The sequence below is a fragment of the Cygnus olor genome, chromosome 20, assembly GCF_009769625.2.
Source record: "Cygnus olor isolate bCygOlo1 chromosome 20, bCygOlo1.pri.v2, whole genome shotgun sequence".
Lineage (NCBI taxonomy): Eukaryota > Metazoa > Chordata > Aves > Anseriformes > Anatidae > Cygnus > Cygnus olor.
The window spans coordinates 7,718,191-7,734,527 of NC_049188.1; the positions used below are offsets into that span (position 1 = coordinate 7,718,191).

The window sequence follows — 16,337 nt, forward strand, 5'->3', positions numbered from 1 at the left end:
GCTGGAAGGAGCCGGTTCCAGGCTCACTTGCTGTGTGGAGCAGGGTAGCAGCAGTCGCCGCTTTTGCCCGTGTCTGATGGGGACGGCCCTGCCCTGCCTGCCAGCAGGAGGTGGCCGGCTTGTCTGAAATGGGTCGATCTAAAAACACAGCCACCAGTGACTCTTCCAAAGACCCCGTGTTACAGTAAGCACGGAAGCGAGGCCCACGCAGCACACAGCTGTCATCAGCCTGGAGGTGCTGAGGGATCCCCTCCCCAGTCCCTGGTACAGGTTTGCCAGCGATGGATTGGAAATTGCCCTGAGCAGCCTGCTGCCAAGAGCCACTGCAGGCTCACTCGTTGCAAGGCCGAGTCCCCAAAACCTTGTGGTACTGGACAGGGGTTGGGGGCAGTCACAGTGAGAGCGGTTATTGAGGCTCCGTGGTCACCCAGAGGTCTGCCGGACTGATTGTGTCTCCACATTGCCACAGATTAGTTCAAACATCTTCAGAAATCCCAAGAATAGCTTAAATAAATGAAACCGAAGTCAGCACAGGCTTCTTAACATTTATTAATTAATTAATCAGTGCAAAGCTGCTAATTAATGCCACATTTGGCTACAGCACAGGAAGAAACCTAGCAGCTGCAATGGCAGCCTCATAGACATGCTGGCTATGCAGCCAGGAGGGTACACAGAAAGCACATCTGCATGTGATCCAAGTCCTTCATCCTTCGTCCTCTTCGTCAGCCAGTAAGATGTTTGTGAGCTGCTCCTCAGAGACTGTTAGCTCCTGACAGGATCCCATGGCCTGGCTGAGGTAGACAGCAAGTATATGTTTGCACTGCAAGTAACAGCATGGAAAAGTTAACAGCAGGAGCAACACAGGAATGCCGTGCTCTATCTGACAGCCACAAAAAAGCATCCGCACCAAAATGTGTCCAGGGAAGTTCTCACCCCCCAGGAACATGTTTCCCTCTTGTCACACCAAGCCCCGGCACAGCCTGGAGCTCGAGTTGCCCCAGGTCTCTGCAATCAGGACAAACACAGGGGTCTGACACACGGCAAAGTGTTACTGGATCCTGCTGCCCTCCCCACAAGCACGCCAGGTGCAGAAGCAGGTAGGTCCAGGCCACAAAGAGCAAGAGTTGGCTTCGCATTGTCTGGCAGCCCTCGCATACCCTGCACAGCTCTAGGAAGCGAGAGCATTAGGCCCAGCTCACAGAGCTCCGGGAACAGGCGGGCTTCCCACGAGGGAGGGGTGGTTGGCACAGGGGTGCGCGGACAGACCCGTTAGTGACACTGAGCCCTTCCTCACTGGCACCAGGTGAACCCCACTTCATCGGCCAGCCTCTACGCGGCAGTCATACGTGCAGCAGTGGCCCTTGTTCCAAGAGACCAGGAACTATTCATCTCTTGAAAAGTAACACGTAATTAAGAACAAAAGCCCTTCCCAGCCCTTGTAGGCCTAGCTCCATCTAAACGTTGTGACTCCTGGAGGCCAGATTATGCACTGGGTCAGGCACAGCCTGCACGGCCAAGTCCACGCTCACATATTTGCTCCCTTGGAAACTTCAGGCTGCTGTGGTTCGGGGAGGAGAAATCAGCACAGCCTTCTCCCCCACACCGTCCTGGCCCCAAGTTAAGGCAGACAACTTACCAGAAGGCTCTCGCTCTTCTGCAATACAGTAAAACCAAAAGCAGGACATGTACAGAAGTGGCAGGAGCTGTAGCAGGTGTAGAGTTTACCCGAGGTCCCAAGAACCTGAAACAAAGTTATTCAGAGGGTGTGGGAGTCAGAGAGAACATTCGCTTTCAATTTCTTTAACTCCTGGCCTGTATTTGGCCTGACATCCTCTCCACAGTGACTCACAGCATGCAGCAGGCGAGCAGATGCTGCAATACAAAAGGGGCCCCAAATACTGCAGTGACACACATTAAGCTTGAAACTCCTCAGCTTTCTGTATCTCTACATCCTTCTCTCCCTACAGGAGAAGAAAGCTCCTGTATGTACACCGTGTTTGTGGCAGACATTGGCTCCAGTGATTTGTCTGCTGCTGAGAGATCAGGAAAAGGGCTGAGGCATCGAGCACAGGGCCCCACCTCAATCTCCCAAATTCCCTGCAGCCAGGCCCCATACTGGCAGACCCTGGGTGGTTGCAGATGACCCAAACTCTTGTCACAGAAAGCACACTGATGAATCCAGGGCCACCACTGACCTGAGGATGGAAGGAGAGCAGCAGTAAGCACTTGCAGCAAGGCCTTTTCTAACCAGCACCGAGGGCTGGAGGCTGCAAAGGCTCTCGCTGTTCTGCTGTCAAAAACAGCTGCAGCTATTGGAATCCAGTTTTGACTGAATAAACAAAAAGTTCAAGTCTCCAGAGAAGAAGCCTCCCTGCTTCACCTCTGGTTTGGGAACAGCACTGCCTCCTTTTCCCACGTGCTGCTCCTCTGCAAGGCGGGCCCTGAGTCACATTCCTCCTCGGGCACAGGACGTGGGCAGCCAGGTGAGGGACGCGCTCGTTCCAGCGTGAAGCTGACAGGCAAACTGCACTGCTGGAGCTGGTTGCCTGACACAGAAAAGCCAACCTAGGGATTAATTCTCTTCTGCCTTCTTCAAGACTGGGAAGTAGTTTCAGAAAGTTATTTTAAGAGCAATCTGCTCTGCCCTCCTCCTGTTGCAAGAACACACTCACAGACTAGGAGCCGAAACCTGCACCGAATAGTATGGATTTCCCTGATGCTCTGAGGCTTAAACTGAACCCATCCCATGGCCAAAATGCGGTTACAACAGACCATGTGCCACGATGTGTATCGTATGTGCCACAGCGAGAGCAAGTGGCTAGCACTAACTCTTAGAGCGCATTCCAGAGAACGGTGGGGCTTTACATGGGTTTCATCACAGCAGAGCTCTCTCCTGTGCACAAGCTCCGGGCTCTGATGGCACACCACGCTCCTCTCACACCAGGCTTTAGATTCTGGTTGGATTCATGGCACAAGTACAATTAAATGTAAAGATTCCTCAAAAAAGGAAAAAGTGGAGGTCTGCAGGGTGTTGCTCTCCCCCAAGAGGTCCCTGGCACTCTGAAGTCCCTCCAGAAGAACATCATCCCTCACGGTCCAGAGCTGTACTTGCTAAAGGACACTTCCCCTGTCCCCTGCAGCTCTCTCTGCAGCCCTTGCCTGGTGGGTGAGGCCTGCAGGTTTGAGCTCTCCCCCAGAAGTGCTACACCTCTTATCCCTCATCTCTCCCAGCAGATTCAGGACACAAGATCCACATTCTTATTTCAGGGGAAATCAGACTTCTTTCAGAGTCTGGCCTTTACCCTGGCCCCTCTTATACTCCAGACTGTTTGTTTCACTTGTGATAAGTTTGTTTTTCTCTAGCCCCTTTGATTGTTTTTTCCAAGACGAAGTATTCCGATGGTGCCTTTCTTTCAGAAGTGTTTTCCTTTGAGGAGGGGGGCAAGTCACAGACTGCCAGATTTGGGCTGAGCTTAGAGATCCCCCATCCTGACCTAGACGGCAAGAATGCAGCTTCTGCCTAATAAGGCAGGATCTAAACTCCAAAGACCAAGAGAAAAAGGTGCCTCCATTTCTGGGCAGCTGCGGCCAAGCCAGGCGCTGGGGTGCTTTTTTGACCCGGAGGTGCTCTGAGATTTCCTTCCGCTGCCCTTGTTGCCAGGCGCTTGTTGGCAGCACCGAGAGGAAAAATAACCTTGGTGGTGGTGTCCCTGCCAGCGTGCAGGGACACAGAAGAGCCAGCTCTGGCACCAGTGTACTGCTAGGCAGCACCAGCCTGCGCCGGGACCATCCTCAAGCTGGGCCAGGCTGCCAGAGTTCTAGGAAATTAATGTAAAAAGACTTATAAAAGAATAAACCAATAAAAATGCAGGACGTGAGCAATGGAAGTGACAGCTGGTGGCAGGACTAGAGCACTGACCCTTCCCCCTGCTAGCTGCCTTCACTCCTGCAGCTCACAGCTTTTCTGCAACTCAGGCACAGCTAAAGGAGGTGCCCCAGCCGCCCCTGCTCACCACTTACCATCCAGCAAGCTCCACCGCCAGCGACTATCTGCTACCTCTGCAGCAGGTAGGACTTATCCCTGACCTGGAATTACCAGGGTTGGCTATAGCCTGCAGTGTAGGCAGATATTACACAAGCTCTTTTGGGATGATTTACAACCCTAAGGTAACATTAGCCCTTGAACACCCTGTCAGCGCCACCCCCGTACTAAGTAGCAAAGGCATTAATGCCTGGGCATTAAAAGATAACTCATGGTTTTCACTTGACTGAGGGCTCCTTCTTCTCCCATCTCGGTTCCTGAGGGCAAAAACTGTCTACACGACGGGCTGCAGTCCTAAGGCCGGCCTGAGCAGAGCCATTTTCCCCCAAAGCAGTGCCTAAGATGTGCTGAGTGATACGGAACAAACAGCGTTTTAGCCTGGGAAGTATCAACATCTCAGATTTGGCTACGAGGACCCAGAGGAGTTTCACAACAGGACCAACCTCATGGTCTCTACAACAAGAGCTCTCCAGATCCAGCTGTGAGTGAAAGCACCACTTCACATTCCAGCTCACCCACATCTGGGTGCAAACGGCAGGGCAGAGCTGACCTTGGAGTGAGGGATGACTGAGCCTGCGTCCAGACGCTCACAGATGACCCCTGTCCCCACTGCACTGGGCGTGCTTCTCTGCTGCACAAGCGCACACAGCTGGGACCAGCGCCTGCACCACACACAGGCATGAATCAAGAGCCAGTGACACTACCCAGCCACCCTGAGTGCAGTGTCCCGCTCAGCGCTTTGGTTTCTGCAGCCCCAGCTTGTGTTCCCGTCAAGGCTCCAGCCGGCGGCCTCGAGAGAGGCTCTGCTCTGTTTCTGCCTCTCAGACAGCTGTGCTGAGGAAGGGTTTCGCAATGGGACCGGCCTCACGCCCCCAGAGAAAATAGCTCTTCAGATTCCTCTGTAAATGAACTCATCAGCATGGCCTTAATGAGCAATGGAGCTGCACTACCGAGGAATGCTGCTCAGAAGGACACATGCGGCTGCGGGCAGGGACTGCTTCCTGCAGGCTGCCTGTCAGCGGGAGGACACCGGCACACGCTGCCGGAGCAGCTCACATCATCCCATCAGCTACCCTCAGCTACACGGCACCCGGCTGAAGGCTGGGCCTGTCCCACATTACCTCCTGATGACCAGCCCCGACCAACATGTCCAGGGGTTCCTTCCCTGCAGCATCAACACCCTCTTGTCATGGCTCTGATTTCCTCCCCATCTCATTAGGCTTCCTCTATCTAAGAGATGAATATCAAGCCTCTTGAGATGCAGATAACTGCCACACTGCAGATAAACTGTCAGTGGGTGAGCACACATTGAGGCTCCCTGGGCTGACCAGAGGCTCTGAGTGTCCCCTTCATCCTTCACACAAAAGGGGGGTAAGTGAAGACTGTGCATCCCGGCCTGCAATGCTCTGTCCTAGCCCACAAGGCCTGACAAAGCTCTGCAAGGACAATGTGACCACTCTCTGCCCAGTGACATATTCAGATGAGCAACAGTAAAAAAGGAAAAGCCTTTAAGCATTCAATTAGTGAGGCAGCCGCTGTCTAAAGGTCCTGGAAGCAGTGCTTCTTAGGCTGCACCAAATACCCACCGGCAAGCCCTCACCTCAAATTGGAGCCTGTGTTCTCGAGCCCTTTATGTTTATGAATCATGCCTCTTCGGAGGGGCAGAATTCCTCTCCAAGGCCCCAGAAGCGATGAAGATTCCACGTGCAAACCAAGCAATGCAAGCTCTGAACACGTGAAAAATGTTTGTGTCGCTACCCAGGCCTGGTTTCCCAGCAATTCTCTTACCCTAGATCACCCCAAAGCATCTCTGCACCTCCAGAAAAGGAGGGAAGGCCCCTTGCAGGGACAGTATTTAGAAATGTTCCTCTTGGCTGCTGCAACAGCGAGTTTGTAAGACACTGATATTGCCTCTGTGTTTATCCAAGTGCACTTCCATGTTCTGCAAGTTAGGAGGATATTGGGTCAAGTGTCAACTGGAAACCATCAGATAGTGAAACAGGAGGAGAAAAACAACGCGCATACCTGGTATGCTGTCCTTCCACTGGGGGACACGACTCGGGTGACAGAACGGTGATCCACCAAATCCAAGGCTGGGACAGCAGATGGGCCAAATACGAACTTCAGCCTGAAAGAGAAAGGGTCTCCAGCTGGGTCACGTCACAAAAGGAGACCACCTGGCTTAGCTTTACTCCATAGGAGGCCTGTAGCCAAAAGTTCCCTTTGCACCTCAAAATCCCACCAGTTACAGCTCCATTAACTATGCTACCAAGCAATGTGCCCACCTGGCTTTCTCAGCTTTGCTGACTTTCACCGAGTGACTGCCAATCCCTGCCCAGCTCTCTGAGACAACCCCAGATGACGACCTCTCTCGGGGGACTCAGTCCTCAAGGACAGCCTCCCTCTGACAGCTATTCTGAGCACCTACACGGTGTTGGGTATTCTTGAGAACTTCCAAAATCCCAAGCTGCTCCCAAGCAGTCCCACATCTCTTTGCAATACCCACCTCAGATTGAATTACAAGGCATTTTAAGGATTTTTATTTTTTACACAGGACGTTATGTGATTCTTCTTCAGCACTATGACCCAAACACATTTCTGGCTGCCTGCTGCACAAACAGGACATGAAGTGGTTCCTGTCCTGAACTAAAATGAGACAAAGTGCATCAGAGACACAGAAGTCTCCGTGGCTGTGAGGCAGCGTTAGCTATGTAGGTGAGGAGTTATTCTGGGGCAGCGCATCTGGCGTGACAGTCCTGGTTGAGTTCCCCTGGGTCAGTTTACCGATCAGTTGAATCCCACCTCCAGTCTCGGCCACACATCACGCCTCAGAGCAAAGAGCACCGATGATACATAACTCCTTGAGTAACAGGACTCCTTCCTGATCCCCAGAAAACTGGTTTACACCCTGACGAATGAGCCATTCTGGAGTGATTATGTCTCATTGATCACAGTCACAACTGAGGTACAAATTATTCTTTTTCTACCTAAAATTGCAGCAATAGGAAGCTAAGGACTGTCTGGAAAATACTTAAGGCATTACACTGCAAGTGGAGCCAATGCGTAGCAGTAATTTTATGTCTATAACCCAGCTACCACCAAGGCCCAGGGACGACTTCATTCCTGATACACGCCCAGGAACAGCACACGCCTTATGTCATTCCATGCTCCCTAAAAAACTTTCCCTTTCCTTCCCTTCCAAGCAGGACACGTCACCATGCCGGGACGCACCACTGCATGGCATTTACAGGGGGCAGCTTGCTGGAATGGGGAAGAGACGTGGTTAGCCAGATTTGCTCAGGTACACAATTGCTTCCAGAAAAGCAGTGCCTCTGCACAACTCTCTCCTCCGTCTCAGTGCTGCAAGGCAGCACCACTGGGGCACGTGCTGGGGTCTGGCCACTGCTGCGCTTGGTGCTGTAAAATTCTACACCAGCAAGTGGGAAAAAAAAGAGCTACGACTCCTGAGGGCACAGCAGGTTCCATCACCATACTCCCTGTCTGCAGAGTTAGTGCCATTCAAGGAGGATTTTCTCTCCTGCTGACGCCGTGTAAGGGTTTACGATAAGCCATACGTCAGACCTGGAGAGCTGTACCTTTAGTCCATTGTCCAGACAGCTCATAAGCTTAAAAGTTATTCTAGACCTGTACATCCGGCCACTCTGAACGAGTTCCAAAGAGCTCAGGGGCAACTGAGCTAATCTTTACAGACCTTTTATCCACTGAGAAAAATCTGCGTAGTCTAGATTAGTTGCAAGGGTAAACAAGAAGAAAATCAGCAGTGATGAAAAGATAGCACAAAACATGAGCAGGAGAACAGGAGAAAGCAGAGGAACGTTTCCAACTCCAGTGAAGACACAAAGAGCCAAGGCAGAGCCCTGGCGTCTCAACAGCACGGCTGACCTATGCGTCTGAGTCAATCTCATTGATAACAAGCCAAGAAGACAGATTTATTCCAGGAAGACCAAAACTTCAGTTGCACAAACTCAAGGCAGTAAGGATTGGTTTCATCTGACAGACCGAAAGGAGGTGGGTGGGGGAACACTCAACGTAAGGCATTCCTTAATGATTAGATTTGGAACTATAATAGGCCTGAGTTTAATGAGTTTCAGTAACTCTTTCAAATTTGGGGAATTCTTTTTTCATGTACATAATTTGATCAGTCTAACAGGAAATAAGTAAGGGGAATGCCCAAAGGAAATTGAAGTTCTTCAGATATTTGGAAGAGATTCAGAAATTAAATCAGAATACTTCAGAGCCCTCGGTCACAGGGAACTGATGGAAATCCGACTGCCAAAAGTTACCACCCAAGTGTTACTAAACTTAACAAGGGAATTTCTCTCCTCTTTTCTTTTTTGACGAGAAGGAAGCAAAAAAGAGACTTGTCAAATATAATCCTACCCTTCAAAGGCCATTGTGGTCCAGAAGAAGGAGTCAGCAAGCATGCCTTTCACAAGTGTTGCATTAGGTAACTTTAGACACAAAGCCATCAAGGCCTGAAGGGTTCCTGGTAATCGCCTCTCCTGGCTAAATTACAGGCAGGCAAGGACACAAAGTTAAATATGAATCTGAAAAAAAAGACTTTCTCACTGCGATGGTGCCTTTTCTCTACCTTCATCATCAATCAGTGAGGACTGCAGAAGCTGAAGAACCTGGATCTCTTAGGAGGTTTCTTATGTTTTGCTGACATATTCACGAGCTTCAGTCAATGCAAGGGTTATAAAGCTGACCTGACAATTACACTAAATGGAAGAAAACTCTCAGGACAACGTTCAAGGGAATTGTTACCTGGTTGGTGCACAGAGATATGTTCAGCTCTCCCTTTCCAGCACACACGCGTGACTCAAGCAGAAGAAGGGATCTCAGGACGCCGTTGTGCTCACACTGATAGGAACGCAGTGGAGCGCAGCGTTCCAGTGGCATGAATCACTGAAACACAGTCCACTCTCACAGAAAACTCATTCTGGATCTGAGGGCGGACGCAGCTCAGGTTAAACATTCTGGGTTTCTGCATGTTTTATCCACCCAAATTAGTGCAAGTCATCACAGGAGATTCAGCGATACAGAGATAATTTCATGAATTTGGAAAAACCCTTCAGACAAGGGCTTTTATTCCCACTACCAGCGCACACACTTAGTTAGCAACTGCGCCTGAGAAATATGTACTGGTCAAAGGCAGAAGAAAACCAGCAGCACTACGATGACAGCAAGTCATCAACTGCCCTTTAACAGGACACTTGGACAAGAAGCAAAGGAAAAGATACTTACCCCAGCAGTAGGTCATCAGGGACTGCAATAAAAAGAAAACGAAGGGTGATTTTGCTGAACTCCCCCACTGCATAAAACATCAACACCACAGGCTAGGATGCTGATCACAGGCTAGCCCAGGGAGGGTAGCGTATCCCTAATCTACCCCAGAGGCCAAACAAGACTCTAGCCATCCCTTCTGGTCACCAAAAAGAAACAAGGAGCAGCAAAATGATCTGCCATGGTAGAAAATTTTAGTCGTGACAGTGTAAGGGGATAGGAGATGTGAAAGCGGGTGGGAGTTTGCCTTCCCCACCTCTCATGTCCGGAGCTCTGGCTGAGCACACCAGGGCAAACAGCTCAAGTTCCACAAAACCCAACGGCACGCAGAATTGACAGTCAGGCAACGCTGTCATTATCAGTCTTAAGTTCCTTGCTGCGTGAACCACACTAGAATTGAAAACAATCCAGTGCCATGCTGTTCCCACCAGACTGCCCACCCCTCTGTTCCAGTCCTGAGCCTCCCACGTCCCATTCTGGGCCTGGGCCCTCTTCAAAGCAGCGCTGCCGCCCCCCACACCGGGCCTGACGCACCCCACCAGGCTCCAGCCCCCTCCTTTCTACCACCTCCACTTCAACGTGCACCCACTCCCAGGCCAAAGCTGGGTTCTTCCTAGTTAATGCAGGAGCAGAAGTTTCCTCAGTCCTTTTCAAGAAAATCATCAATCCCACTTGTTCCAAGAGCCACAACCCTCACACTTTCAGTGCGACTCCTTGTTATTACGGCATTTATCAAGCACAGCAATTAAATACACATTACACATACATTCAGATCACGGGGATTAATTTTAAAAAGAAATGTGGAAGTCCAGATACACTTACTTTTACAATATCCTACTTTTACAAGCACGCAGCTTCAACGTCTTGCCCTGCCTCTTTAAGAAGCTGGTTAAAAATACATATATTGGTTTCCCTGAAACTCTCTTGGCGTGAGTAGAGAACTTTGTGGCATCGAAACTTTGACAATCTTGTTCTTTTCCCAGCATAGTCTTTCAGGGCACCACTAGTTTATGGCTTTTAAAACAGTACACACGCAAAAAAAAATCTTCATTTATTAGAACTTCTTGTTAAGATGGAAAATTACACTTCGGAAAAGGAGTCTGTTTGTTTTAGCTGACAGCTGACGCTCTGATCATCCAATCTGATCTTTCTGTTATCACTAATGGGACACAGTGTACTATGCCTTGTTATTCCACTGGAAAATTAGGTCTTCTGACTTTAAAGTCCTTTGTTCCAGCAACTCAAAATATGCCCTATGACTGTTATACCGTTGGTCTGACTTTTCCGACTTTCCTCTAATTTAGTTCTCTAAGGTGATTGATCAGTTTCTTTTCACAGTTATGTCCCAGCATACTGTTTCGGTGCTTTAGGGATAAGTTTTATATAAAGCTTATATAAGCTTTATATTTATAAAGCTTTTTAAAAAGTCACATGTACATTTTGGATCTACTCTAACCTGACAGAAGCCATACTGCAAGTATGCCAAAAAGCTATCCAGGTGGTCACTCAGTTTAGATATTAAGTCTTTGTCCATGTCCCACTCAAACGTAGCACTCAGACAGACTTCTCTGGATGTTTTTTGGGTTGGTTTTAGTGCAGGTATGAATATTCCTTATAGACACATTCCTTTGCAAGAACCATTTTGCACTTCTTATCCAGTAAACACAAATAGTAATATTCTTTTACACAGATTTTTGCACAGATTACAGAACTATGTTAGTAATCCAGAGCAAAATGAATATAATTGTTCTTAACTAGCTGCTAGAATTGGCCAGGATTTAACTGGTAGTTTCTGCCCTCTTCACTTAAGCAATGGAAAGCAGCTCTTTGCCACGGGATGGCTAACACAACACCCTCTGCTGGTCAGTGATGAAACACGTTCATTTCTATGAAGAATTCCCTTTTAACTCTGGTTTTGAAATTAGCAAGTCTATAAAAGGAGCAGTACAGCAGGCATAACAAAAAAAAAACTATAGAAAAGTGTGGAGATTATCATCCCTCACATGCAGCCATTTGCACTACAAGCAAGCAGAATTCCTCTAGGTCCCCAAAGTGCCCAACTTGGTCTCAGTTTTGAAAGGGCATGGATTTTAGAAGGGGGCTGCTCTTTGTTATCTGTACGTCAAAGCTCTTTAGGTTGTCTCCAGACAGAAACAGAGGAGCTGGAAACAACCCACACAGCTTGCCTCATGACACTGAAGGCCACCAGCTGTGTGACAGCCTGCAGAAGGTGCAGCCCAGGGGAGGACACCAACACCCGCTGCTCCCCGCCGGTTTGACAGCAGCAATATTAGTGGCCCACCCCCCGCAGGGACGGTGCCGTTTCCGTTACGTACCGTGCGCCGTCTCCTGAAAAACCCTTTTGATCTCCCTCAGAAGTTCCTCCGCCACAGCCGGCAGGGTGCTGCCCATCCCCTGGGCACCCGCCTCAGGGCTGGAGCAAGACGGGAGGGACCGGGAGGCAGCGGGAAGTCCTTCAGGTCACCGCGGACATCGCAACCCGGGCCCCTTCACCCGGGCAGCGCCCGACGGCAGACCTGGAATGAGCCCGGGGGAGCCGCCTCGGGGCCGTTCGGGGCGGCGGGGGCTGAGGCGGCGACCTCGCGGCCTAGCGGGGCCTACCTGGGCCTCACCGGGCCTGCCTGCGGCCTCGTCGCCATAGCAACAGGTGACGCGCGGCCCCGCGTCACGTGGCGAGGGCGAGCTCTTAAAGGGCCCGCGTGGAGGGGGGCGAGGGCCATGCTGGCGGCGGGGCTGCGGCGGGCCCTGGGCGTGCGGCGCTGCCCCGCGGGGCTCCCCCGGGCCCGGCCCTCGGGAGCCCGGCAGGAGCGGGGCGGCGGGACGGGACCGGGACCGGGACCGGGACCCGGACCCGCCCGGTGGCGGTGGGCCCGGCCAGGCCCGGCCCTGGGCTTCCTAGGAGGTGAGGGGAGGGGAAGGGGGGCGGCGGGGGGCGGCGAGCGGCGAGCCTCGCCCCGCAGCCCTCTCGCTCTTCCCCAGGGACGCCGAGGAGGACGGCGAGGCCGCCATCGTCCTGCTGCTGAAGAGAGCCAAGGTGAGGGGGGAAAGGGCGGCCAGGGCGCCGGGCCCGGCAGCTGGGGGCCGGGGCTGAGGTGTTCCCCTCCCCCCATTATCGCTCATCTCTCTTGTTCCCCCCCTATTATCTCCATTTTTGTCTCTCCCCGCAGCTCAGCACGATGAAGGGCGAGCTGGCGGAGGCCGAGAGGGTTCTGCACCAAGCCCTGCGCCTGGCGCACCAGTCGGACGACAGGAGGGCCATCGTCTACACCTACAGCATGGTAATCCCCCGGCAGGGCTGAGCGGGGCTGGTGGCGGCATCCTGCTCGGTGCCATCCTGCTCGGGGCAGGGCTGTGCCGGAGGGCCCAGGCACTTCCATCATGGTGCTGGGAAGCTGTGTGTGGAAGGACAAGAGGTGGTGGTGAGGCTGGGCCCAGCGGTGGAGCTTCAGCGCAACGCCTGTCTTTTCCAGATGGCAAACGTGGCCTTCATGCAGGGGCAGCTGGACAATGTGAGTAACGCTGGTGTTTTGTCTTTATTTCCTTGTAAGAGTCTGATACGTAACATGAAGTATTGCCAAAGATCTCGAAGGTGCAATGCACGGCTGACTTGCTGCATCCTGAGAGTTGTGAGGCAGGGATCTCATATTCTAAAGCAAAATCATCTGTCTTGGGACTGCAGTCCCATGCTGCTTAGTGTTTTCCCAGCTGGATTGTGAGCTCCAACGTGGTAAGCGAGGGAAGGTGTATGTCTTAATATCAAAAGCCATGGTCAAACATCTAGAGGACTATCCCAAGGAGAACACAGGAAAGCAGTGAAGAAGCACAGATGTGATAAACTCGTTGTTGGTGTAGGAGTCCTGAAGTAACACTAGCATCAGGCTCTGGTTGGCCTTTCACTTTCCACTGGTCTTGATAGCAATTGTGTTGCAAAGTTTGACAGTTTTCTCCCAACAGTCTCCTTCTGTAAAGAGTAGAGATGTTTGAAGTGTCATCGTTCCTCAGTGTTCTCTTCAAAATTCTCATTTCAGGCAGAAAAGCTCTACAAAGCAGCTATGAGCTTTTTGCTAGCAGGAGACACAAAGGAGGTAGGTTCTTTTGATAAAGGCTTTCCAGCGGAAATACGAAGCGTGGCGCACAGTTCTTTGGTCTATTTCTTGTGCTGTAATGCTTCCTCCTGGAACTGGCAATACCAGCTATGCGCTGGTGGGCTTCTTAGGAACTTGCTTTAATGGATGGCAGCTCTGATGACAACAGGATGGGCAATTTCAAGGTGTAAACTTGTTCTGTGGCAAAGTAATGGTTCTACTGGGAAGACGTTAGAAGAGTAACAGTTGCATTGTGTCCTCCTGGCAGGATGACAATGCAGTCCTCGAGATGTCCCTCAAGCTGGCCAGTATCTATGCTGCTCAGAAACAGTGAGTTTTCTGCTAAAGGCATCTTTTACTTTAATCTCAGTTTCATAGTGGCAGTGGTGGCCAAGCAGAAGCTCTTACCTCTGAGAACAGAGTGCCTGGGGAAGCTTTGTGACGAGATACTACCAACATAAAAGCACCCACAGGCGTGCTGTTTGCCTGCTCACTGTCATGCAGCGCAGTGATTGCTGTTACGACCTGTCTGGCTTAGGGCAGAAGCAGTTATAGAGGACATAGCTTTCCAGCCTTAAATCCACACCTCACAAGACGTGCATTCAGGAGAAAAGGCTTTTGACTGCAGTTGGTGGTTGGTAACTTGTACCTTCATTTTTCTTAAGAGATGGAGCATTGGCATGGGTGGCCTTAGCTGGCCTTGTCTGGGGGGAGGGGGCCCTCTCCATCTCTTGGACCCTTTTGTGCACGGGTCAAGAAAAGGGTCTAGAACATGATCAAGGATAGAGCACTGAAGGCAAGAATGGTCTGGTGGAGAGGAAATGTTTTCTCACAGGCCACCTAGAGTAAGGAGGTGAAGGTATTCACATCCATCCTTTCAGGGATGGAAGAAGCCTCACGTTGATGAGTTGTTGCACTTTGCAGGCACAAGTTAGCCCTGGCTGGCTATGAGTTCTGCATCCTGACCTTAGAGGAGAAGATTGCCAAGCAAAAGGAGATGCCTGAGGATGTCTTGTCAGGTGGGAGTGCCTTAACTGCCAAAGGCTTCTCTCATTATCTTTGTTTCTCTGTCCTTGCTGTTATCTTCCATGTTGCCCAAGCACCATCTTCATATCAATCCATTGTCTTCACACTGCATGGGTTTCCTGCTCTTGTAGGATGTGAACTGATGCTTGATCTTATGAAGCGATCACTTCCACTGTTCTCTATTTGCAGCTGAAGAAAAAGCCAACACCCGTCTCTTGCTGGGGATGAGCCTAGACTCCTATGCTCGCTATCTCCTAAACATTAACCAGCTCCCAGTGGCCCAAAAGATGTATGAGAAGGCTCTGCAGATCTCAAAGGATGTTCAGGGAGAGACTCATCCACAGGTGATGTGTACAGTGGTGGTTGGACTACTGGGGAAAGAAAGGCTAACTGATCTCACAGGGAAGGAGACAGCCATAAAAGCAGCTTTGCTAGTGTTGAACGTACACAGCACTGAATTGGGTTCTGCTTTCCTGCCAGGAAGAATTGAGTGTGTGGCATGCTGATAGATAAGGCACTTTCTTACTAAAAGCTTATCTGGGAAATACTTTTACTAGTGTGACAGGTCTATGAATGTGGGGCTCCAGTTGGCCTGAAGTTCTGCGTCAGTCTTGCTCTGAGGATTCCTTTTCTGTCCTTGTGCAGACTGTGGTCCTCATGAATGACTTGGCAACTGTGCTGGATGCTCAGGGGCACTATGATGAGGCATACTCCTATGTGAAGAAGGCAGCTGAACTGGCAAAGGAGACTCAACACCCCGAGGAGCACATGGTGCTGAACAACCTGGCAGCAATTCTGATGCACAAAAGTAAGTGAACGTGCTGCTGTCTATGTCACTGTCTGCATTACAGTTTTTAGTTTAATTAGTGGGTCTGTTGACTTGGTGTAGGCAACTTCTGTTGCATTCAAACCGAATTCAGCTGCTGAAGGATCTTGTCCAAGATGAATGCAGTACTGGTGCATCTGAATGTCAGCCACGGGTATCTTGTTTCCCTTGTCCTGTACATTAAGTAGCTGTTCCAAAATGACAGAGAATACTGCTTGTGACTTGTTTCAATGAGATGGTGATGCTGAAGCAGCACCTTGTCATGTCATCATAGCTCCTGTCTAGCTCTCACAGTTGGCACTTTATGCTGCATGTTTCTGGACCTCCCTAGTTCTTAACGTGTTCCATCCTTTGCTTGTCCTCTGCCTGTGGTCACCTTCAGGAGGGGATTCTGAAAATGGGTGGTGTAATTGGCTAGCCATGCCCCTTTTTCCTCTTGCTACAGAAGACTTTCTGCAAGCAAGACAAGTGTATAAAGAAGCTCTGAAGCAGGCAGAACAGAAGGGAGATGTTGCTTCTGTCCAGCACATCCAGGAAGAACTAGCTGAACTGGCCAAGAGGAGAAAGGGCTCCACCTGAGTTTGGCCAGAGTCCAAGCTGCAGGTGTCTGACAGCAGCAAGGGTGGGTCAATACAAATAGGCTGGGACTGGTGCAATTCTCCAGAGGAAGAGCAATCAGGAACTTAAGGACTGCTTAACAAGAAGGGCTGCTATTGCCCATATAGTCCAAAATAAAGTTGTGAAATCATAACTGTATTTCAGTTTGTGGTGTAGTCTATGGTTATAGTGATCTACTGTGCTAATGAGTGAACTTAGTCTTGACTGCCAGCAAAATGCAAGCCGAGCCTGTTACTAATACCTGTAGTCACTTGCTATTCCTGACTTCAGAGTATTTGGTTTCAAAACACTGCTGTCCTAAAGCTAGGTCATGAAAACAGCCTGCCACTAGGTAGCACTGCCTAAATTTCAGATTAAGGAAGGAGGATCCAAACTAAGGCAGTAATTGTCTTAGCTCTTTACATGCTGGCTA

At 50.5% G+C, this 16,337-nt stretch overlaps 2 protein-coding genes across 4 annotated transcripts; one reads left to right on the forward strand and one right to left on the reverse strand.

Annotated features, from left to right (window-relative positions):
* Positions 1–531: 531 nt before the first annotated feature.
* On the reverse strand, positions 532–11,911 carry ZSWIM7 (zinc finger SWIM-type containing 7). 2 transcript variants are annotated; one of them, XM_040532842.1, is made up of 7 exons: positions 11,686–11,805; positions 9,311–9,332; positions 8,655–8,784; positions 8,444–8,569; positions 6,068–6,170; positions 1,637–1,741; positions 532–820 (listed from the first exon to the last, which is right to left on the reverse strand). In XM_040532842.1, exons 4-7 carry the CDS (start codon positions 8,530–8,532, stop codon positions 704–706), a joined length of 414 nt encoding a protein of 137 aa, XP_040388776.1. In that variant the 5' UTR covers positions 8,533–8,569; positions 8,655–8,784; positions 9,311–9,332; positions 11,686–11,805; the 3' UTR covers positions 532–703. The 2 variants fall into 2 exon arrangements, with proteins under 2 accessions (XP_040388776.1, XP_040388775.1); XM_040532841.1 differs by lacking the exons at positions 8,444–8,569; positions 8,655–8,784 and having other exon boundaries at positions 11,686–11,911.
* On the forward strand, positions 11,885–16,063 carry TTC19 (tetratricopeptide repeat domain 19). 2 transcript variants are annotated; one of them, XM_040532815.1, is made up of 10 exons: positions 11,885–12,017; positions 12,350–12,404; positions 12,538–12,648; positions 12,841–12,879; positions 13,399–13,455; positions 13,724–13,785; positions 14,380–14,474; positions 14,671–14,825; positions 15,127–15,289; positions 15,753–16,063. In XM_040532815.1, the coding sequence occupies exons 3-10, from the start codon at positions 12,547–12,549 to the stop codon at positions 15,884–15,886; spliced, it is 807 nt and encodes a 268-aa protein (XP_040388749.1). In that variant the 5' UTR covers positions 11,885–12,017; positions 12,350–12,404; positions 12,538–12,546; the 3' UTR covers positions 15,887–16,063. The 2 variants fall into 2 exon arrangements, with proteins under 2 accessions (XP_040388749.1, XP_040388748.1); XM_040532814.1 differs by lacking the exon at positions 11,885–12,017 and adding an exon at positions 12,074–12,272 and having other exon boundaries at positions 12,331–12,404.
* The last annotated feature ends 274 nt before the right edge of the window (positions 16,064–16,337 follow it).